This window comes from Sus scrofa, chromosome 10 (genome assembly GCF_054392235.1).
Source record: "Sus scrofa isolate SSC_HxYL_T2T_F1_AM1 chromosome 10, Sscrofa_HxYL_maternal_Yorkshire_Landrace_v2.0, whole genome shotgun sequence".
Lineage (NCBI taxonomy): Eukaryota > Metazoa > Chordata > Mammalia > Artiodactyla > Suidae > Sus > Sus scrofa.
Genome location: NC_139392.1, coordinates 72970987 through 72995816, shown reverse-complemented (window position 1 = coordinate 72995816; position 24830 = coordinate 72970987). Strand labels below are relative to the sequence as shown.

Below are 24830 nucleotides of genomic sequence, written 5' to 3'. Positions count from 1 at the left end.
ATCACAAGTGACTAGATAGAGTTCCCTGTGCTATATAGCCAGATCTCATTGCTTATCCACTCCAAATGCAATAGTTTGCATCTACTAACCTCAAACTCCCAGTCCATCCCACTCCCTCCTCCTTCCCCTCCCTGTTGGCAACCACAAGTCTGTTCTCCAAGCCCATGAGTTTGTTTCTTTTCTATAGAAAGGTTCATTTGTGCTGTATATTAGATTCCACATAGAAGTGACATCATACGGTATTCGTCTTTCTCTTTCTGGCTTACTTCACTTAGTATGACAGTTTCTAGTTCCATCCATGTTGCTGCAAGTGGCAATATTTTGTTCTTTTTTACGGCTGAATAGTATTCCATTGTGTATATATACCACATCTTCTTAATCCATTCTTCTGTTGATGGACATTCAGGTTGTTTCCATGTCTTGGCTATTGTTAATAGTGCTGCAATGAACATAGGGGTGCACGCATCTTTTCCAATGTAAGACTTGTCTGGATATATGCCAGGATTGCTAGGTCATATGGTAGTTATATATGGTTTTCTGAGGTACCTCCATACTGTTTTCCAAAATTGTTGTACCAATTTACATTCCCACCAACAGTGTAGGAGGGTTCCCTTTTCTCCACAGGCAAAACATTCTCTGACATCAACAATACAAATGTTTTCTTAGGTCAGTCTGCCAACGCAAGAGAAATAAAAATAAAGCAATGGTACCTAACCAAAATTAAAAGATTTTGCACAGCAAAGGAAACTGTAAAAAAAAAAAAAGACAACATATGGAATGGGAAAAAATAGTTTCAAAGGATGCAACTGACAAGGGCTTAATCTCTAAAATATACAAACAATTTATACAACTCAGCAACAAGAAAACTGACAACCCAAATGAAAAATGGGTAGAAGACCTGAACAGACATTTTGCCAAAGAAGATATACAACAGGCATATGAAAAAATGCTCAACATCACTAATTATTAGAAATATGCAAATCAAGACTGCTATGAGGTACCACCTCACACCTGTTAGAATGGCCATGATTAACAAGTCAACAAATAACAAATGCTGGAGAGAGTGTGGAAAAAGGACTTATCCTTAATTCATACGTGTTTGGCCATCTTGGATTCACTTGTCAAACTGTTCTACACCCTAGAAACTTTTTTTCTTTTTATGGCTGCACCTGTGGCATATGGAAGTTCCCAGGGGTTGAATTGGAGCTGCAGCTGCAGCCTATGCCACAGCCACAGCAACGCCAGATCTGAACTGCATCTGCAACCTATGCTGCAGCTTGTGGCAATGCCAGATCCTTAACCCATTTAGCAAGGCCAGGGATCAAACTCACATCCTTAGACAAGGTTGGGTTCTTAACCGCCTGAGGCACAACAGGGATTCCTACACACTAGAAACTTTGAAAGAGGAAGTGATGAATTGGACCGTACCCTCCTCCCAAAGATGTTGAAGTCCCAATCCCTAAGAATCGAAGACGGTGACTGGATTTGGAGAGAGGGTCTTTACAGAGGTAATCAAGTTAAATGAGGTTGTTGGCTTGCACCCTCATCCTGTATGGCTGGTGTCCTTTAAAAGGGGGAGACATGGACACAGGCACAGAAGGAAAACACAGACAGAGAGAATGCCCCATGAGGAGGGAGAGAGGAGTGATGCCTTTACAAACCAGTGAAGCCTCAGACTACTGGGAGCTATAAGCAGGGTAGGGAAACAGTCCCTTTCCTAGTGCCTTCTGAGGGGGCATGGTTCCGCTGATACCTTGATTTGGACTTGAAGATTGGAGGATGGTGTGATAGCACCATTTTTTTTTTTGTTTTCTGTTTTTTTTTTTGTTTGTTTTTTTCTAGGGCCACACCTGTGGCATATTAAGTTTCCCAGGCTAGGGGTCTAATCAGAGCTGTAGCTGCCTGCTTACACCAGAACCATAGCAATGCGGGATCCGAGCTGCATCTGTGACCTACACCATAGCTCACGGCAACGCTGGATCCTTAACCCACTGAGCGAGGCCAGGGATCGAACCACAACCTCGTGGTTCCTACTCAGATTCATTAACCACTGAGCCATGACAGGAACTCCCCGCACCATTGTTTTAAGCCACTCACTTTGTGGTACTTGTGATGGCAGCCCCAGGAAGCTAATACAGAGGAGATGTGGAGTTTTCAAAAAGGAAAATTCTTAGAGGAATAAAAATTGTTAAAGTTGCTCATACCCTAAAGTCGATTCAGTGAGTAAAAGTTGAAATCTAAAAGTTTGAAACTGCTACTGTTTAAACAAAATAAAAAGAAAACCCAGGAGTTCTCAGTGTGGCTCAGCAGGCTAAGAACCTGACTATTATCCAGAGGATGCTGTTTCAATCCCTGGCCTTGCTTAGTGGCTTAAGGATCTGCTGTTGCTGCAAGCTGTGGTGTGGGTCCCAAATGCAGATTGGATCTGGTGTTGCCGTAGGTGTGATGTAGGCCTGCAGCTACAGCTCTGAGTCGACCCCTAGGCTAGGAAATTCCATATGGCATAGGTATGGCCCTAAAATAAAAGCAAACAAACAAAACCCCAACCTAAAATTTGGACAACAGGACAATTTGCTGATGACTTGATGACTTGGTTGTTCCTGCATGAAAGTGCACAGGCAAAATAAGCCATGGCACAGAGATATTAAGAACATTCCAACTATGTCATATCATGGCATGTGTTGAAGTTAAATCCAAGACTTTATTGTTCAGAGGCACATATTTTGGACTACGTTTCCATATGGATTTTGGCCAACAACCCTAAATAACAGAGTACTTATAAACAATTTTAAAAGGCAGTGTGTCAGGCACATGGTATGTTGGGGGTTCTGTGGGGGGGGTTGGGGGAGTTTAACACAGCAAGTAGAGTCCTAACATTTGTATTCTGGCAGTTCTGAACTCATCACTGACTTAAGCATCCCTGGAGGGCATCGTGCAGATTTTACTTAGCTCCTAAATGAGTTTCAAGTTGTAAGCCTGTAAAACTTTCATGCTAAAAAAAAACAAACAAAAAAACCCAAACATTTTTGTTTTTGTTTTGTTTGTTTGTTTGTTTTTTGGTTTTTTTTTTTTAGGGCTGCACCTGCAGCATATGGAGGTTCCCAGGCTAGGGGTCGAATCGGAGCTGTAGCCGCCGGCCTACGCCAGAGCCACAGCAACTGGGGATCCGAGCCGCATCTGCAACCTACACCACAGTTCATGGCATTGCTGGATCCTTAATCCACTGTGCGAGGCCAGGGATCAAACCCACAACCTCCTGGATCCTAGTCGGATTCGTTTCCACTGCACCACGATGGGAACTCCAAAATCAAACATTTTAATGTCACCTGAGTTCTGAAGGAGAAAATCTGCTTTATTTGAGGAGGAGAACTTTAGGCCCGAAGGAGGCACGGTCTTGGCACACATGGAGGGCAACTCAAGGATGGCACATTTTGGCTCTTCCCTGAGGGCACCAGGATGTGGCGTTTGATGGAGGTAACCATGACTATGGTGCAGCTGTCACACAGGAAGTGTGCATCTCGGGAAGGAATTCTCCCTTGTCACACAACTCTGCACGGCATGATCCTGCTCTCATCTTGCCCAGTCTAGGCGCCCAAATCTCCACTCATCCTTTGGGAAGTACTGATGCAGTTTGGTGCCTAGATATAAAATGGCTGGAAGCGACAAAAGCACCAAGAGAAATTGTTGAGAAGACTGAGCTCAGACACATAGCCAATCACAAAACATTTTGCTCCTCTGCGAGATGAGGTAAGCTGTCTTTTTTTGCCCCCACTATGAGTGTGCTTAAGCTTTAACCAGTGGGGCTGGCCCCTTATGGATCATTCTTCGTGTCTTGCAGAGCAGACATGCACCACTCAGACAGTTTGTACAGGGATGATGCATGGATCTTCACCAATATTCCCGAATCTTAGTGTTAGTTTTGCATTTTTTAAATCTGCAATACGTAGGCACCTCTGGATGACCCTGGGCTTTTTAAAGTGTGAGGGACAAGGAGTCTGAAGTGAAGGATTCATCCTCCTGCTTGGTTTTGACTCTAAGCAAAGTGTCCAGGCACTGGGTTCTTTTCAGCAGAATTCAGAAATGCCAGCTAGAGCGTGGCAAGGGGTTAAATATCATTATGACCAATAAGTTGGTCTGCGTTGAATGACTGATAAACATTAGAACTCAGAATTCAGTGTATATATTAAATGGACTGAATTCCAGTGAAATACAAATTAAGCTAATATTTGAAGCCATCTACCCAAATATTTGAAAAAGATGGACAGAATTATGAAGGAAATGGTATATTTAAAGCAAACTCACCAAGATCTCTTAAGAAACAGCATATTATCCATAACTACAAAAATCTTCATATAAATTAATCAAACCACCTCACTCTTGTGGAATTCATTCACTGAAATAGCCAAAAAGAAGTCTCATGTATGAAAGTATCCAATAAGCATCCAATGTAATGCCTTTTTTTTTTTTTTTTGATGGCTGCACCTGGGACATATGGATGTTTCTGGGCCAGGGGTTGAATCGGAGCTGTAGCTTTGACTTGTTCTGCAGCTGTGGCAACACCTGCTCCTTTAACCCACTGTGCCAGGCCAGGAATTAAACCCAAACCTCTGCAGTGACCCGAGCTGCTGCAGTTGGATTCTCAACCCACTGTACCACAGTGGGAACTCCTAGTGCTATTCTTAATCTATGAATCTATGAACAGGTATGTCCAAGAAGAAGGTTGGTTAAACAAGTGATGATCTACTAATTGAATAAAACATTGGGTAATTATTACTACAAAACGATGTGAACACTATAATTTGGAGGATATAGAAATGTGTTTGCTCTGTGATGGGAGCACATTGCAGAAGTATATGCTCCTTATGGTTACTAGTGTACATATGCATCTCTTCATTTACTCACTTTAGAATGGTTTTTGACCTGTGTAACAGATACTGTGTGAGGTATAGGAGACACAAAGGAGAAAAAATATGGTTCCTGCTCACACAGAGGGTCAGTCCAGCTGGAAAACAGTCATGAGAGCAAATGGAAAAGCATAGTAATTCACAAAATGCCATTGGAGGACAGGAGGAGCCTTTTTTTATTTTTTGACCCCACCCATGGCATGTGTAAGGTCTCCGGGCCAGGGATCGAACCCGTGCCACAGCTGTAACCAGAGCCACAGCAGAGACACTGGATCCTTAACCTGCTGCACTACTAGGGAACTCCAGGAAGAGCCTTTGAGTTGGCCCAAGACTCAAGGGAAGACTTCATAAAAAAGCTAAAAATTTTATATGGACAAAATTTGAAAGGTAATATAGAGAAAGAAATCAGTTATATGAAAGTGTAGGTATTATGGAAGTTCCCATCGTGGTGCGGCAGAAATGAATCTGACTAGAAACCATGAGGTTGCAGGTTTGACCACTGACCTCGCTCAGTGGGTTAAGGATCGTGCATTGCTGTGGCTGTGGTGTAGGCTGGCAGCTACAGCTTCAATTAGACCCCTAGCCTAGGAACCTCCATATGCTATAGGTGTGGCCCTAAAAAGACAAAAGACAAAAAAAAAAGTGTAGGTATTAGAAATGACTTGCGTTTTTTTAAACATATGTATTTAGATTCAATCCATATACCGTAAAACTCACCCATTTAAAGCATACAATCCAGTGCTCTTTAGGATATTCATGCAAATATCAGCACAATCTAAGTTTAGAACTATGTTGAACATTCCAAAGAGGTGTTGTGTTCTTTCTCTTTCAAATTTCTTCCACTGTTAAATGTTTTTATAATAAAGAATCAGGAGTTCCCGTCGTGACTCAGTGGCTAGCGAATCCAACTAGGAACCATGAGGTTGTGGGTTTGATCCCTGGCCTCGCTCAGTGGGTTAAGGATCCGGCATTGCCGTGAGCTGTGGTGTAGGTTGCAGATGCAGCTTGGATCCCACGTTGCTGTGGCTCTGGTGTAGGCTGGCAGCTACAGCTCTGATCAGATCCCTAGCCTGGGAACCTCCATATGCCGTAGGTGTGGCCCTAGAAAAGACAAAAAGACAAAAAAAAAAAAAAAAAAAAAGAAGGTGTAAAGACAGAAACCTTTGATGTCTGCCATTGTGGGAAAGCTTTATGTTGCTTGTGAAACAAACCACAAATACGTCATGTCTTTAAGTTTTCATTTTATTAGTGACAAGGTAAATAGGTACATGAAAATCTTCACAGATACCTACATTCATACTTAAATAAAACAAGAAAAGAGTTGAGTTCAAAGAGTGGGGCTTCAGGGGTGACCAGTCCAGGTTATTTACTTTATAAAAATCTCCAAGTTTATAAAACTTGATTTGCCTATTTTTCCCATGTCTTAAAAATCAGCTGCTAGAATTTCAAAAGGCATGTCTGAAATACAGATTCTAAGAGAAAAGATACATTATGTATTATAAAAGTGATTGGCTCCTTTTTTTTTTTTTTTTTGTTTTGTTTTGTTTTGTTTTGTTTTGGCTGCATCTTTGGCATGTGGAAGTTCCTGGGCCAGGGATCAAACCCACACCACAGCAGTGATCCGGGCTGCTGCAGTGACACTGCCAGGTCCTTAACCCACTGGTTCACCAGGGAACTTTGAAAGGGAATGGCTTTATATGAGCAGATTCACTCAGTGCGTGATTAGAATATTCTCCATGTGGAGGGACACTCCAGAACTGATGATTGGAGGGTTCTCCTGACCTCAGTTGGCCCCCCTTTCTCCATTTGCACATCCAAAGTGGCAGAGAAGGCCACCGTGCACCTTGACCCCCCTCTGTGAAATGTCTGTAGGTAGCAGTGCCTGTCCCCCTAGTAGGGGGACCATTTTTGGGTGAGCTTATGAGGATGCTGCAGTGTGCCTTTAAAGCCCTCATCCTTGCTCTGTGCGGGATTCCAGTCTTGCTCCTGGCATCTGGAGTTGCCTCCAACTGTCTGTATGACCTGACTCTAAGAGTTCTGAGTCCCTTCACAGAGGTGAGCTTGAAAGGCAACAAGGTGTGTTTTCTCAAGGATCCCTTAGGACCAAAAATCTTGAGGACTTATTCTCTCTTGGCCAAAAGTCAGGCATGATGACAAGAGCTGGGGCAGAGAGAGACCAGTGTACATGACACAATTGGAGAAATAGCCCTCAGGTTATCTCCTTGAGATAGGCAGCCACCTCCCTGTAAACCACTGTCCCCAGACACCTAACACTGGTCTTCGAGGGTGTGTGTGTGTGTGTGTGACCCTCAAACTCTCTGAACCCTTTGCAGTTCTCCTCCAGTCAACCACACATGCTGGGGGCCAGTCTTCGGTCCCCCACAGCCCTGACACTGCTACCATGACAGGATCGAATTCACAAGCAGGCAGAATATGAACCGTTTCGTGTATTTGTCCATCTGCCTTTCATTTGGTTTCTAAAGAAGTTGTGCAGCTGTGGCCAAATGGCTCGACTCCAGGTTAAGGCATGACCGAAAATTTAGTGTCTGTGAGTTTGGCTCATCTTTCAAATAGAGTGTGATTGTTGAAATTGGGACATAAATTTTCCAGCTGCTTTGTAAACTGAAGGGTTTTGGTCTGCTGGTTCTATCGCACTTATGCTTCGGGATATTAATTTAAAAAAAATACTAATGCCAGTGTAAACATGCTTTTGATACATAGGTCTATAAAGTATTGCACATAAATATAAAATTTGTTCAGCATTTCTTCATAATCATTTTTCATTGTCATAAAAAGGATACAAAATTGTGCAGACTGTAGAAACTTGGCTGGTCAATTTTACTTAAAAACGATAATGTTACACACAGTTATGGATTATTTACAGGAGTTTTCAACATCAAGTTTCAGTGATGGTTAAATTCAAGATGATGGGAAAATAGCCTAAGTTAAGTTATTTTTCCAAAGTTGGGTACTATAAAGATGAACAGTAAAAATGAACAGTAAAGTTGGAGTAGGCAATTCTAAATAAAATTCTTAGGAAAACTTTTTCTAGGTGCATCTCACGTCTGCCTAACTTGACATTTCCTCTTCCTTATGATGTTGAACCTGTCTTCTCTGTGAGTGTAAGTTTGAGGTATAGTAGAAAAAAAAGTAGGTATTTAATCCCAAGCTAAATACTGGTGTTGCCTTTTACAGATATTAACAATAGTATGTGCCCCAAATTACTAAATTGCTTTTTTATTATTGGACTCTAGGATTTCACTTTTAAACACCCCCTCCCCCCAAGGTTGAGAGTCTCTTGAAATCTGTATCTTGCTAATTAAGTGCACGGAAAGATTAGTGTTTTGTAAAAGGAAATATCACTGAAACTTTTTGCAAACTAAATTAAGCAGACGCAAGTCCCTGGCAGGTGTGAATAAAAGCAAGTTCAGGTCAAAGGCAGCAAGGTGTTGAGTGAGACGGTCTTCTAATACTAACTGGCTTCTCCTCAACACTCTCTAAATCCTGAAGAAGCTCCATTAAAGGACGAATTCTGCACGAAACGGTTATCTTGGAAGGACATTTTGTGAGAGATTTTGAAAACCAGCGAATCAAATCTGCATTTCTGATTCCTCTAGCGGATCTGCCCAGAGCCAGGGGAAATAAATAAATAAATCGTCACCCCCACTTGCAAAGACTCTCTTGGCCATTTCTAAAATTCTTTCACAGTACCAACAGCATATGCTTGTCTCCCTGAGCTGCAATGTCATTAGAAACATTTCTTTTCTGGAGGGAGGTGTCAAATATTCCGCTGGATACAGTAGTGTGGGAAGGTTCGGTCCAGTTCATGTCCTCAGTTCGATCATCACTCAGACTTTTGTCTTTGAGACATGGGTGGCATTGACCTGGACAGCAACCTCACGTCCCCACACCCATTTCAAAGCTTCTGCCAGATACAGAAGGACTGAAGCAGATGACCCGATGGCTGATTGTTTCCCTGTTCCCCAGGATGCATCCTTTCTGCAGAGGGTCACTGGGATCCAGGGCAAATTCTCCAAAGCACAGTGTAGGTGAGGTGGCGCTTTCCCCCCCCCCCGGGGGGGGGGCTTCCGTTTCCTAGGATGTCGGCAGGTACACACACACCCTGGTTGAACTCTCATGACCCTCTTTGAACTGGACCAGGGTTGTTGGAGTTTTTGTGGTCTGTGGTTTTCCTTTTCACGCCTCAGGGGTTTTCTCATTGGTCAGCTGTTCCCTGTCGGTCATGTCATCTTGGGGGGGTCTGGCTCTGTCAAAGAAGCCGCACTAGGAAAGAGAGAAAGGGGCTCTCAGGTTCGGTCAGTCTGAGCACTGGTGAAACCCCTCATTCTCAGAGTTTTTTTTCCTTTGTGTGTTTTCTAAGGAACCCGGCGCTCTGTGAATATAGTCTCCCCAATTCTCTAAATTAGCAGGTAGAAAGAGCTCCTGCTTTACCTACAGAGAGGAATGCGTTGCATATGCAGTGTTCCTGTCCTTTCTGCCCTATCATTGTCATGGGAGATGGCTCGTTTTACAGAAACCTTCGTTTTATAGAAACTGCTTACGGACCTTGTCGATTTTCCTGGGATGACAGCACCCTGACCCCAAGATCCTCTCCCTGCTCTTTCTACATGTTTCCTGGAGCCTGTGGCACTGTGAACTGCTGGCCAGGGAAGGGAGGTTCTTGAAGACTCCCTAGGGATAGACTACAGGAAGAAGCAGAGAGATGCTCGCATCCCTCTTTGCCCTATATACGGGTTACGGAGGAAAATGATAAGGGTCCTTTATTTCAGTCCCAAAGTGTGTGAGTGACTTTCCAAAGATCAATCAGCAGCTCAGGGAAGAAGCAGTTCTAAAAGAATCTTTATTCTCCTGAATTTCAAATGAGTGTTTGGTCTAGGAGAATACAACCTTTCCTAGAAACCTAGAACCTCAATTCTTGTTGTTTCTTAGGTTAGAAGCCCAATTCCTTGGGTGTGAATTAAAACTATTGAGTCCTCTTTCTTTTGTAGGACCAGTGCAGTATTCTGTCAGTTGCACCATACTGTTGCATCATTTATGGACATAAAGTTACCATGAACAACTGACTAACACAAAAGTCTGTTACTAAAGTTAGATGGTACACTAGACCTGTCTGGACTCAGGATGGCACAAAACATCTGATAATGATCAGGAAAACCATTATTTAACTCAGAAGGTGAGGTTTTCTCAACTGTTGCTTCAAAATTAAAGTACATTATGATTTTGGAGAACTGCAACAATATCAGTTAGCTAGGATGCGACTGGATTAATTACTCTTACAGCCATGTCGTAGTGACACTGTTTCTATTCTGAAGCGGAAAGCTCTGTCAAACTTGGCAGTATTGTTGGTTTGGGGACCAGACATTAATTCCTATTGTAGACTTTTAGCACAAACTTCAGCATAACACATGAAAAGAGTAAGTTAAGACTTCTTAATGGAGATGAATGAGTTGGTAAGATCAAGAAAACAAGTCCAAGAATATTATAACAGGCATGATCTATGTGGTATACTGGAAAGCCCATTTATCAATTACTATATTAATTGCATCTGTGTTGTGTTTCTAGTGAAAAATAAGTATCGCTGATAGAACTGTGTAAACAAAAAGCTTCAGATCTTGATTCATTAAACAAGAAAATGAAGACTTCATAATAACATGATCACTCTAAGCATATTGGAAAGAAGATCACAGGTCTTAGTTAATAAAATCTAACTCTTTATATTTATTTACAAGAAATCTCAAGATAAAAGCAGCATTAAACACCCTCAATCTTCTTAAATGTCAGTTACACAAGCATATGAGGTTTGCCAAAGCAAACAAAGCACAATTTTCCCTTGAGTCCCACTGTTAGAAATCCCCTAATCATGCCTCTAGCCTTGTCTTCTTAAATCCTGGGTATGTCCTTCTAAAAGGCCCCTTAGTGGCCTCTCGACTTGAAAAGAAAGCAAATATACTTACCTTCCATAAAGCCAAGGTTAAAATGGCCAGAACCAGTAACCCAAGAAGTATTGCCAGTATTATTACCCATAATGGGATGGAGAAGGAAACATTTGGGGTGGCCCAAATTACCGATGTTTTAATCTGAAAGGGGAAATAAAGGAAATAAGCTCTAGTTTGAAAACTGTTTGATGAAACAGAGCAGTAACTACTGATATAATACCGAGGATACTTCTGAAAGGATCCATGCCATCATTGAAATCACCCCAGAGGAGACTGGAAGATTTACAGCACAGAACATGGAATCTTAAAAATTAGCACATTCTCGGCCCCAGGTTGGAAGCACATCTAATTGCAGACACTTGGTGGGTGTTTCGTTTCCAGCAACTCAGAAATCCTAGACTAGAATTGAGGTGGACCAAGAACCAGTAAGGTGGAAAGGAATGACCTTCATTTGGGTTGGACCTTTTATGGCAAAATGGCTAAACAATAGACCCTTACAAGAAGCCCAGCCTGCCCACACATGTTTCTCCACAGAACTGGGCTCATATTCCCGAGAGGTGAGCCTGCAAATAAGCACAGACGGCTGAAGGTGGGAGCAGAGTAGAAATCCCCTAGTTCCCCATTTTACAGATGAGAAAACTGAGAACAGAGGGGCTTCGTGCTCCGTAGGTCTCATTCGCATCACGGCCCCTTTATCCCTTGGCTCCGAGCTCCGTCAACAAGGAGCATCACTGTGCTATCCATCACAGCCATGTAAGGCCAGCCAGCTCGCATTTTAGGAGAGTAACCGCAGTGAGCAGAGTAAATGCTAATTGCCCTGAGGTGTTGTGGCTGCCTTCGGCCTTAAATCTGATTTGCAGTTGCTACTGGAGCTCACTTGGTTTCCCACTGGTGCAGAGAACTTGGAGGAAAAGGAGATCTTCCCAGGGGGGCTGCACATCCCCTGTGTGGACCCCCTCTGCCTCCCCATGTGGGCCAGAGGAAGCCAGAGTGCTGAGGACCTGAGCCCCTGGAGAACCTCCACCCCAAACCAAAAACAAGGAGAGACCCAGCCCTTCGCCCAAGCAGGCCTATCTAGTTTTGGAGAAGTAAGCGCTGCCTCACTTTAACTACATTGATTGGAAGGATCTGGAGCCCCGTCCCGAGCCTGGAACACCAGGCCACACACAATTCTCTAACCCACTGGGAGGTGAGGATGAACTCACAGTGGGCTGGGGGCTCTGGTGCTCTCCCCGGCTGGAAACACAGGCATTTTCACAGCCTGGGCCCAGTGTCAGGTCCTGGCTCTGCTCAGGTCTTTCCTTCCTCTTCCTTCTCAACTAGATCTGAGCAACTTGTCTACACTCTTCTTAGCCTGTCATGGTTTTTATTGCTTCTTCAGCATGGGCCACTTCCCCTGTGCCAAAGACATACTGATGGCTTAACTCACTTGATTCTCCAGCCCCAAATATGTTTTTGTTGTTTTTAATTTTATGGTTGCACCCACAGCATATGGGAGTTCCTGGGCCAGGGATTGATTTCAAGCCAGAGCTGTGACCTACACTGCAGCTGCAGCAACATTGGATCCTTTTAACCTACTGTGCCAGGTGGGGGATTGAACCCATACCTCTGCAATAACCTCATCTGCTGTAGTCAGATTCTTAACCCCCTGCACCATGGCGGGAATTCCCCAGATATCTCTGGTATCCAGGCTGAGCCATGTCAGTGATAGTGACACTGCTAGGATTCCACATGGCCAGGACTGCTCGAGACTTGACACATGCCCTCAGCACCAAAAGGCTGGTGTAGCCTACTCACCATTATACCTTCTTCCTTTGCCCGTGAGCCTCTCTGGCCAGCGTCACCCCTATTCATCCAATACATCAATAGGTAGTGAAACATTCCATGACTGCGATGGATCACGCTCACCCAACTTGCCACCGTTGGAAGACAGGTCTCATTGTATAAGTACTGAAGAAACGCAGGGACTCAGAGCATCACCAGGCCACGTGGATTCTGCAGCCTAGGCCATTTATTCTAAAGTGGCCCTGAGCATGGATGTGGCCAGAGGAGCAAGTCGACAACTAGGTCACTTCTGTATCATTTCTCTCTACATCCTTGTCCCTTGGTGAGTTATGTCTGATAATGTATGAATCAATGCTCAGTCCTAGATCTTGGGGTGCTCAGAAAAAGGGCACAGAGTGATACTTTAAAATGACCCTCTGGAGTTCCCTTCATGGCTCAGCCGCTAATGAACTCGACTAGGATCCATGCAGATGTGGGTTCGATCCCTTGCCTTGCTCAGTGAGTTAAGGATCCTGCGTTGCTGTGAGCTGTGGTGTAGGTCGCAGATTCGGCTCAGATTCCGACTTGCTGTGGCTGTGGTGTAGGCTGGCAGTTGTAGCTTGAATTGGACCCCTAAGCCTGGGAACCTCCATATGCCGCAGGTGTGGCCCCCCAAAAAAGAAAAAAAACCCCGACTCTCATATTATTGGGAGCAGACCTATATATACAGTTGTAATACCGCACACTTTAGAATTTGGAGCTCTAAAGGATGGCAGTGGTCATGCATTCCCAGGCCAGTTCCAGGGACCTAAGAGAGAGAAAATCTGGAGCCGTGGACAGACACTTCAGAGGTTTCTTGAAACCATTTATTCCCCCAAACCTTAAGTCTACTTAGGAAACAACATGGTTTCAGTCTATATTTAGAGCATGTGTTAGAGATCACCAAAAAAAAAAAATTTTTTTTGGCTGGATCCAACCTGCACCTCAGCAGTGACCCGAGCCACTGCAGAGACAACTCAGGAGATCACCCAACTTTACTCAGAAGTAATTTACAGAAGGACAGGCAACAATCCATTTCCATTTTCCCTCTTCTGAGTTACCTCATTTTTATTTTATTTTTTTTGGCCACACCCATAGCATGTGGAAATTCCTGGGCCAGGGATCAAACCTGAGCCATGGCAGTGACTGGAGCTGCTGCAGTGTCAGTGCCGGCTCTTTAGCCTGCTGCACCACCAGGGAACTCTTGATTTACCTCATGAATAGCTGAAGTCACCCTTCAATATTTTTTTGTAATATAGGAAATGGTCCTAGTTTTGTATGTTAAAAAAAAAAAAAAAAACTAAGCTAAAGGAGTTGAAATAAGGGTCATAGACCACAGACTGCACAAATTGTTGGTTTAATAAAGAAGCGGAATGGAATGAGCGAACAGCTACTGAGGACTTTGCTGGGTTTCTTTGCCCTTAGCTATTGCAGGTTTCAGTGTATGTTCTATAAAACTGATCTGCCTGCAGAAACAGACGGGGGGGTGGGGTCACTCACAAAGATCTAATAATGATATTTGATGGGGTTTCTTTTTGCGACCAGGATGGAAAAATACAAATAAAGCATTCAATTGAATAGGATATACTTAGTAGGGTTTCTAGAAGCAGAAAACAGCTTTTTAAGTTAAGATTACAAAATCCCCTGGCTTTTTGCTTGTATTTGCTTCCTAAGATTGCAAGAACAGTCTTAAAATAGTCTGAGAGTCAATGATCACTGCTGTCCTTATTAGTTCCAAAATTCTAAAATTCTCACCCCCAAAATGGTTGTCTGCTGCCAGGAATATTATGTTCATTTGAAACATACCACTTCATACCCTTTCTCTGAGCACTTTTAGTGTAAGGATTATGCATGTCACATACATTCACCATCTGTAATTAAAGGGAGGCATTAATAATAATTAAGAAGAGGACGGGATGTAGAGTTTTAGTGGAAGGCAAGCAAACTCAGTGACTTTGCTCCCACACCTGCATTCTGCTCGCCTTGCCTGCTGCCTTTAGGACTTCTCTGTGGCACGGAGGCGGCTCGATTTTATCTCTTTGATCTGAAATGGGTGCAGCTGCAGAGATCTCCGTCGCCCCTGGTGTTTTCCTACACGTATCTGGGTTTTTCACTGTACAGTCAAGAAGTTGCTATACTAGGGACAGTAGACATACAGATCAGTAAGAGTACCCCGGAACGTATCTTCGCTTTCCAGGGCAAGGAACTAGATGGATGCTGCTGGGAAGAGGAGGATGCGTCACATGTAACACATCATTGGAAGAGTCATTTGGGTCTTCCGGAGAACTCAATGATTAGTAAGTTAAGTGACATTCACATCTGTCAAGGGCAACAGGGCATTTCATATGCAAGTGGAAACAGGTAAAGCCAAGCTTTTCCTGAAACTCAATACTCTGTATAAACTAGAAACTTGAACTCTACAGGCAAGCTGAAGAGGGAAGAAACCTAAGCACTTTTACAGGCTCCACATTTATTTAAATGTGTCTTAGTCCTGCGCAAACCCCAAGATGGTTTGGGGGAAGCTTGGTGACAAGATAAAATGTAGAAAAATACCCAAACTTTGTTATTCCTAATATTTATATTTGTCTGCAAGCTCATATTGATAAGCCATAAGAAGCTTAGATTATCCACTGGATAATAAATAATGAGAAAAATAGATCTTAATTTCTAGAGTTTCTAATGACTGACAGTAAGATTTGTCTTTCATTTCAAATAAGATTTATTAAATACCCCACGTTCTCTGAAGCTCTGTAGGTATTATCAAGAGCTTCAAGCTAGAACCTTGTATAAGACCAGTGCTGTCTAACAGATGTATAATGAAAGGGAGTCCTGTTATAGTACAGCAGGTTAAGGATCTGGCATTGCTGCAGCTCAGATTTGATCCTCAGCCTGGGAACTTCTATATGCTGTGGGTACTGGGATATATATACATATACACATACATATATATTTTGCAAGCCATGCATGTCATTTAAAATTTTATAGTAGTCACATTAAAAATGAGTTAAGAGAAATATGGTGCATTCACTTTAATAATATATCTTATACAACCCTTAATATCAAAATTATTCCAACATATAATTGAAATAAAATATTCATAAAATACTTGACATTCTTTTTTTTTAAACTAAGTCTCCAAAATCCAGCATTTTTTTTTTTTTTACCCTTGCAGCATGTAACACCTGCTAAATTTTCATTGGTTACAGTGACATGCAGTCTTACCCAAAAACTAAAGCTGTGTTTAATGGCAAAAAAAAAAAAATAGCTTATACCCCTATGGTTTTAAACTGAGGTGAATTAAGATGAAATAAAACTGTTCAGTTCTTCAGTCACTCTACCCACATCTTGAGTCCTCACCATCCGTGTTGACAGTGACCCAGTGAGTGGCTACCATCTTGGATTGCACAGAACTTTTGCATAATCTCACACAGTGATGTAATTAGCCAAATTATCCAAATCTTTCCTAATTAGATTCATTTCTCAAGAAGGTGGTCCCAAGGGAAATGATGGAGTATATTTAGGGCCAAAGCTTTAATTGAAGAATATGAGTTTTTGACTGCATGTTTTCATTGCTTTCAGAAAGAGGGTCATGTGGTGTAACTAAAGCACATAAAACTTAGGGAGAAAAATTCCATTTCATGCCAACTAATCAACAAACTGTTTTCATTTTTTCATGCATCAAGAATGTGCAGTTATTTAAAGAAATAGTATAAAATTGTGGCATTCACTTGCTATGGCTATCGGCAGTTTTAGGAAATGGGATCCATAAATTATAAGCAGTTTAGATGTTCTTAAAGTGATGCTAAGTAGGGAACATTTAATCGTAAATTTTCATCATGTTGTAAATTTTGTTGTTCTTTATTATGATGGGAAGGCCATAAATAAGTCTTTAATATGCCTACATTTTATCATTGACATTTAGGGTATGTGTTTGTATATTTTGACAAAATACCAAGGTAGAAGGAAAAAGCCTCCTTGCATTTGCAACTGTAATTAATGTTGACATCTGTATTTATGTATCACAAAATCTTGAGTAAACATACTTCAGTGGGGTCACAAGAATGTTTCATATAAATGTACCAAGACACCCTACCTACAGTGCCGTTTAGAATAAAATCATAACATGAAGTAGACCAGCTGAACACACATTTTAACAACATTCAAATAGCCCCATGAGATAAGAAGTCCCTATGATAAGTTTGAACTCCACGCAAGTGCTTAATGAAAGAATTCCATTTTAAGAGCCTGAAGTTTTGCTAACAACTCAAAAAGTCCAAGAGACTCACAGTTTATGCATGAGTTTTAATTTTTAAAATGAAAAAGAAGTTTGGCCATACCCACAGCACATGGAAGTTTTCAGGCCAGGGACTGAAGCTGAGCTGCAGCCGCGACCTATGCCACAGCTGCAGCAATGCCAGATCCTTAACCCACTGCACCACAGCAGGAACACATATGTATGCATTTTTAAATAAGGTTTTTCCTGAAGTATTTTATAATACCTGCCTTTAGAGTTACACCAGACAATAATATTCTCTTCTAGATGTAGTTAGGGAATTTGGCTTTAGTCACATGGTACACAAATGCCAAAGTTTATTAATAGGCAAAAAAAAGTGTTCAAGGAGTTCCCTTGTGTTGCAGTGGGTCACGGATCTGGTGTTGTCACTGCAGTGGCTAGGGGTCACTGCCATGGTGCAGGTTTGATCGCTGGTCTAGGAACTTCCACATGCTGTGGGTTCAGCCAAAAAAAAAAAAAAAAAGTGTTCAAATAACTAATTTTTTTTTTCTGTGCTATAATGATTCTGGGCTCAGTCCTGTCCCTTTACATCAGGCCACCTTTCCCTCACCTCTGAACATGATGAGTGTCACCTCTCATGAAGTGTTCATTGGTTACAAACACCGATCCTGTGCCAATAGCCAGTGGGGTTGTTACTGTTTCCTTCGACCCCCTGGAAAGCTTATCTGGGGCTCAAGAAATGGTTGCAATTGTGACCATGTGGGAAAGGAAGGTCAGACAGACTCATCCTTACACCCAAGGGCATTGGAAAACAGGCAAATATTCTTGTCTTATTACCAAGGAAAGAACCAAGAGGTGTGGATTGGAGCTCTCATGATCCTCCTACCACCTAGTCCAACTGACGCTACCACCTGAACACGATTCCTTTCTGCTGGGTCCTTCTCAAGATAAGAATGACAAGATTTTTGAGACACAGAAGAAAAAAATCATCTTCCAGCTCCAAGCACAGTTTTCTCAAACCTGGTGATCCCAGCTAACTTTCTACTGGCAAGGTCTCCTATAATCCATCGAGGGTTGGGAGATTTGGAAGTTTTTCCCATAACCTTTACATAAGTGGTGAGGTCAGTCATCTACATCAGACAACAAGACTTCTTAAAAGATGCACTAACAAGGGTGTCTCTGATCATTTTGTGGATCTCTTGAGATGAGTTGAGCACAGCAGGCTGTCACCTGTGGCCAGTTCAGAAAGAAGCAAGCCTGTCGATGGAATTGACTGTGCCATATGTTTCCGTTGCGGGGTACGTGCTCAGAGAAAACAAAGGACCCAGATTTATCTCCCTGAGAGTTACAAGCCTTTGAACCTCCTCGGATGAACATTCTCTATTAAAAACCCCAAGCCTCTATTTTCTAGGTAGACCATAAATCCAAAGTATAGCAGACAACTCCTGAGAGAAAGAGAGCAAGCTAAGTGAAGAAAGATGTGGCAGTGCTTGCTTGCAACGCCACCAAAGTTTGCTGAAATAGTTAGACTGTGGGAATATATGGACATTTCTAAGTGGGTTTCCTGGACTTGGCCAGAGAAGGTAAAGACACTTTGGGAGGGTTACATTGCTGAGACTATTTGGCTATTGAGACTATTACTGAGACTACTGTTAGTGAAATTTAGCTCATTTTAGATACAATGTTGGAGATGTATATATAATTGTAACAGTCTTCTTAATAATACTTTCTGGTAAATGTGGCTAATAGCCTCAGGAAAGTACACAGAGTGATTTCTGGAAGGTTTCCAGTTAGAGCGAGGTGGAGCTGGGATGGTGCTCCCAATGAACCTGTTTTGAAATCTGTGGATTCTCCTCTACTCCTGCGTCCTGGCGCTGCAGAGATGCCACCGATCCTGTTGTGCCACAGCAGGAACTCCACCAGGCTTTCTTTAAAATGAACAATCAGTGTGATTTCATTATGATGATTGTTACTATCTGGATTTCTTTCAAATGAAATGGCCGAATTAAAAACAGTCCTGGAGTTCCTGCTGTGGTCCAACAGGATCAGCAGTGTCTCTGGAGCACTGGGATGCAGGTTCAATCCCTGGCCCAGCACAGTGGGTTAAGGATCTGGTGTTGTCACGGTAGTGGTGTAGGTCACAACTAGGGCTCAGATTTTGATCCCTGGCCCAGAAACTCCATTTTCTGTGAGGCAACTCCAAAAAAAAAAAAAAAAAAAAGGTATTAGTCTAACCCTGTGACTTTTTGGGGGATAGACATTTACAATGAAGGTTTAAAAATCTGATCAAATGACAGCAAGAAATTTCCAGACTGAAGTAAGAAAGTAATGATCTGAGGAGGAAAATTTTTCTCAAGTCAATGTGATAAGCACTTAAACCCAGCACAAGTGAAAATAAATGATTTTAAAATAATCTGACAAATTATTTGTACCTCTATATTTTGATACTCACTGCTATGCTGCCTTCTGGGAGTTTTGCTGGCTGATCTTTATAAGGCATCTTCTTAACTTCAAAGGACACCAGGGATGCAAGAGAATAGGGATCATTTTTCCTCTGAAATCAAAAATATTTATTTCATGTAAAGGTTTTAAAAGTTATAATAGCAGCCAGCCAATTATTTTCAATGTTGTCCATTTCCAAAGCAAAGGTTTCTCCTTCCTTCTTTTCTCTTTCTTTTATTTTTTCCTCATCCATCTATCCATTCATGATCCATTCACCCATCCATCATCTAGCCATCATCCATTTATCCATCCATAAATCACCCACCCATTTATTATCCATCCATCCATCCATCCATCATTCATCCTATATCTGTCCAGGCATCCATCCAGTCACCCATCCAACCAACATTCACTTTCTTCTTATTTCTAAAGATAATCTGTCTTTTAACAAAAGACCTGGCACAATATGGTTAAAATAGAAACAAAATCAGAGTTCCTAAAAGGGCTAAGAACAAGTGCTATTAGTAAAGAACATAATGGGGAGAAGTTCCCTTGTGGCGCAGCAGGTTAAGGATCTGACATCACTGCAGCGGCTCAGGTGGGTTCAATCCCTGGCCTGAGAAACCTCTGCATGCTGTGGGTGCAACCAAAAAAAAATTAATTTTTCCGATCAGTATACACATTCACGACATGGGCAAAACCAAACATAATGCAGCCAATCTGTGAACTGAGAACTGTAAACTTCTTTGCCTGGATTAGGAAGGCAGAAAATATTTACCTCATTCTGGCTTGTGCGATCAAACCATTAAAGACTTCCAGTATCAAGAAAGCTACAGATGGGGGGAGATTGGCCATAATGCTCTGCCCTATGGCAGTCGGCTTCCAAGGCTGGTATAAGCAGAAGCTGAGGCGGGGGTATAGAAGTTTAGGCTACGGCTGTGGGTAAACACAAAGTGACGTGTGCCAGTCTCTCTGGAATCTTTGGAGGTGTCACGCTGCTCTGGTAGAACTTCAGACTGGCCCAGCTGATTGTTGTGGTCTGACGCTACTTGTGCTAAACATTTATGGTTTAGAAAGCTCCCTACTGGTGTTTTCCACACTCACTGGGTCTTGTTTAACTGGGAAGTGGAGATGGCTCTTTCACTCCAAAGGTCAGTCTTCTGCTGGGACAATGTTACGCGTAGAAGTGAGACATGTTATCTAAAAGAGTCGTGTCTGGGCGTTCCTGTTGTGGCTCAGTGGGTTATGAACCTGATGAGTATCCATGAGGATGTAGGTTTTACTCTTGGCCTTGCTTAGTGGGTTAGGGATCTGGTGTTGCCATGAGCTGTGGTGTAGGTTGCTGATGTGGCTCAGATCTGATATTGCTGTGGCTGTGGTATAGACTAGCATCTACAGCTCCAATTTGACCCCTAGCCTGGGAACTTCTGTATGCCGTAGGTGCATGCCCCCTCTCCTCCCCACAACTTGACTGTCTTGTCATTATTTTAGCTGTGCTTCCTTGAAATGTTGTTCTCCTTCATTTCAGGGCATGTGGTACATGAAGTCATAGGAGGGATGGTTGTTTGTCATGTAGATTGTGCGCTTTTGGGAATTCACCCAGATTCATCTCCCCCAACTCTTAAATATGAAGTAACAGCCAAAGAGCAGAATGGCAGTGAGCAAATTGATGGTGAGCAAGTGGTACCCAAAGCAGTGCCTGACAGAGTCGGCACTTGGCACTTCATAAATGTTTGTTGAGTGAATGAATAAAATACCGGTTTAACAAAAAAGAAATCAATCAATTGTGCATCACCTTTCTCCTTATCTCAGTTGTTCAATGTGTGGGGGAGGTGATTTTGACCCCCAGGGGCTGTTGGCAGTGCCTGGAGACATTTTTGGTTGTCACTACTGGGGTGGGAGTTGCTATCGGCATCTGGTGGGCAGGGGCCAGGGATGCTGCTAAACATCCTGTAGGACAGCCCTACAAGCATCTGAACCAAAATATTAACAGTACTGAGGTTGAAGAATCCTGCCTTAGTACAGTTCCCATTGTGGCTCACTGGGTTAAGGACATGACACAGTGTCCCACAGTGTCCGTGAGGATGCAGGTTCAATCCTTGGCCTCATGCGGTGGGTTAAGGATCCAGGGTTGCTGTAAATTGTGGTGTAGGTTGCAGATATGGCTCAGATCTGGTGTTGCTGAGGCTGTAGTACAGCCTGGCAGCTGCAGCTCCAATTCAACCCCTCGCCTGGAAACTTCCATATGCTGCAGTTACATTAGCAGATGCAAAAGGATTTTACCATTGGACCTTCTGTGGCACAATGAACCAAATTAACTTTTTAGTAATTAAGGACAAGCAAGAATGCATAGACTTGGTAGAAATTTTAATTTAGCTTTCTTTCTTCCCAAATCCTCGGCAAACAACATGGTCACAACAATGTAGTATCATATACATAGCATTTTCCAAAGGGAAAAATTCCTCTACCAAGCATAAGATATTTTAAACCTTTCAAATGCACACAATGAATGTAACCATCCATGGAAAGGTGCGATGCCAGACCAGACCAGCCAAAGCAGCGAGGAATCTACGCATCAACATACTTTACTGAGACGTGTCCTCACTGAAACCCAGGTGGTAGGACAAGAAGGACCTAGACAAGAAGAACTTCCTAGGACAGTATCTCTTCCCCTTGTAAATTGATGGCTATTTTATTTTTCCCCAGGCATTCGGGCTTGAGTTATATTCTTGTACTCACCATCCTTTCATTAGCTAATATTTACTGAGGAAATACTAGACAGTGGTAAGTTAAACAGATTGGTTCAAATCTAAGTTATTGATTGTCTGAAGGTCTTAGGGACTCGGGATATTTAAATTGTCTTCACCTAAAATATCACACACACACACACACACACACACACACACACACACAGAGGAATATCATTCGGCCATAAAAAAAAAGAAATCTTGCCTTTTGCAACACTATGGGTAGACCTTGGGAACTTTATGCTAAATGACATAAGCTAGAGAAAGAAAAATAAGATATTATCCCACTTATATGTGGAATCTAAAAAAAGCCAAACTCAATAGTGAGTAATTAATGATGGTTTCCAGGGGCCTGTGGGTGGGGGAAATGGAAAAATGTTGTGATAAGAATACAAATTGCAACTAGTAGATCAAAAAGTCCTGGAGATCCCATATACAACATAGTTTACAGTCAACCACAATGTAGAGTAAACTTCAAAGTTTATACAAACTACAGAGTTGTTAAGAGACTAGATCTTAAAAGTTCTCAACACACACAAAAGGAGTTATCTAAGGGGAGTATTAACTACTAACCTTACCTGTGGTAATCATGTAGTAACAGATTGTCATGTTGTTAATACCTTAAGCTTACATAGGTCATATATCAATAATAGCTCAATAAAGCTTGAAAAAAAATCATTTTCACATAACGGGAAAGATAACCTTGGTGCAATTCCTTCTCAGAAATTTCTTTAGTGGGGAGGGATTGGGATGGATGAGGCATTTGAGTTAGTAGATGCAAACTGTTACATTTAGAATAGATAAGAAATGAGGTCCTGGAGTTCCCATCATGGCACAGTGGTTAACGAATCCGACTAGGAACCATGAGGTTGAGGGTTCAATCCCTGGCCTTGCTCAGTGGGTTAAGGATCCAGCGTTGCCGTGAGCTGTGGTGCAGGTTGCAGACTCGGCTCGGATCCCGTGTTGCTGTGGCTCTGGCCTAGGCCGGTGGCTACAGCTCTGATTTGACCCCTAGCCTGGGAACCTCCATACGCCACGGGAGTGGCCCAAGAAATGGCCAAAAAGACAAAAAGACAAAAAAAAAAAAAAAAAAAGAAATGAGGTCCTGCTGTACAGCACAAGAAACTATATCCAATCTCCTGGGACAGAATATGATGGAACATAATGCATAAGAAAAAAATGTATATATATATGCATGACTGAATCACTTCACTGTAGAGCAAAAATTGGCATGACACAGCTATACTTTAATAAAATAAATACAAAATATTTTTTAAAAATAAAAATTTTTAAGACATTGACAAAGATTAAAAATCAAATATAAAATTTTAGTGGAAAAAATAGAAAATTAAAATGTTTAAAAATTTAAAAAATCAAAACATTTTAAAAGTCTTTTTAATAAAGCTTCGCTGGAATTCCTTTTTCTTCTTCTTCTTTTTTCTTTTTGCTTTTTAGGGTCGCACTTGTGGCATATGAAGGTTCCCAGGCTAGTGGTCAAATTGGAGTTGTAGCCGCTGGTCTACACCACAGCCATGCCAGATCTGAGCTGCGTCTGCGACCTACACCACAGCTCATGGCAATGCTGGCTCCTTAACCCACTGAGCAAGGCCAAGGATCTAACCTGCAACTTCATGGTTCCTAGTTGGGTTCATTTCTGCTGCGCCACAACAGAAACTACTCCCTGCTGCCCCACATTTTTTTGGGGTTTCTGATAAGAGTAAGTACTGCAGTGTCTTTTTTTAATTTTTAAACAATTTTCAACGATTTTTATTTTTTTCCATTATAGCTGGTTTACAGTGTTCTGTCAATTTTCTACTGTACAGCAAAATGACCCAGTCTCTCTCTCACACACACACGCACATGCACACATTCTTTTTCTCACATTATCCTCCACCATGCTCTGTCACAAGTGAATGAGATCCTGCTGTACAGCACTGGGAACTACAGTCACTTGCAGTGTCTTTCTTACCTGGAGGAATGTCTTGGCCCATAGCCGTGATCTGACTTTCAGGACAGCACTTTCTCCTCCTCCTAGTCGTCCCACCACACAGGAGATTTGTAAGCACTCGATATTTGTGCAGTTCTGCAAAAAACAACAGCAGTGGTGGCCAATCAATGTCTTTCCATTGAGGTGGAGAATCAACACCAAGTCAGTGTATTTATATTTCATTTCTTCAAAAGTCCCCATGTAATCCATAAACTTTAAATAGAGAACCAATGCCCTGAAATGATCAAGAAAAAACAGTTTGATAGGAAAGTTGCATCAAGATTGGTGGTTATGTAGAGTGAAAATGGAACAAAAAATACATCAAATTTAAGCTCTGTTCTAAGGACTTGAAAACAGTCTTCCTATGGCAGCAAATGAATTGCTCTATTTCATTTTCTCAAGAGTTGGGAAGATACTTCTTTTTTTTTTTTTAACTTTTATTGTTTTGGTTGCACCTGTGCCATGTGGAAGTTCCCAGGCCAGGGATCAAACCCGAACCACAGCAGTGAACTGAGCCCCTGCAGGGACAATGCCAGATCCTTAACCTGCTGCACCACAAAAGATCTCTGGATAGCTATTTCTTTAGTAATTCACGACACCTGATCCTGGACTAAACAAATTCTGAAAAGGCTTGGGAGAAAGGTCCATGAGTTTGTGTTATCTCAGAGACCCAATGAGAGGAACCTATTGACAAGTATTTGTTCCACAAGATTCTTCCATCTAAGGTACTTCCTGGTCATAAAATAGAATCTTCTG

The 24830-nt window shown here is 42.1% G+C and overlaps 1 protein-coding gene across 2 annotated transcripts in view; it reads right to left on the bottom strand.

Moving 5' to 3' along the window:
• Positions 1 to 6128: 6128 nt before the first annotated feature.
• Positions 6129 to 24830, bottom strand: part of ITGA8 (integrin subunit alpha 8) — a 171516-nt gene continuing 152814 nt past the window's right edge. Inside the window, exons 27-30 of one of the 2 annotated variants that reach the window (XM_021064834.2) lie at positions 24057 to 24170; positions 19351 to 19452; positions 10880 to 11002; positions 6129 to 9188 (exon numbers count right to left, since the gene is read on the bottom strand). In XM_021064834.2, the coding sequence (XP_020920493.2) occupies positions 9102 to 9188; positions 10880 to 11002; positions 19351 to 19452; positions 24057 to 24170 (426 nt within the window). In that variant the 3' untranslated portion in view covers positions 6129 to 9101. Of the gene's footprint in view, positions 9189 to 10879; positions 11003 to 16639; positions 18813 to 18948; positions 19453 to 24056; positions 24171 to 24830 lie in introns of those variants that run through there. The other variant, XR_014817944.1, reaches the window with a different exon arrangement.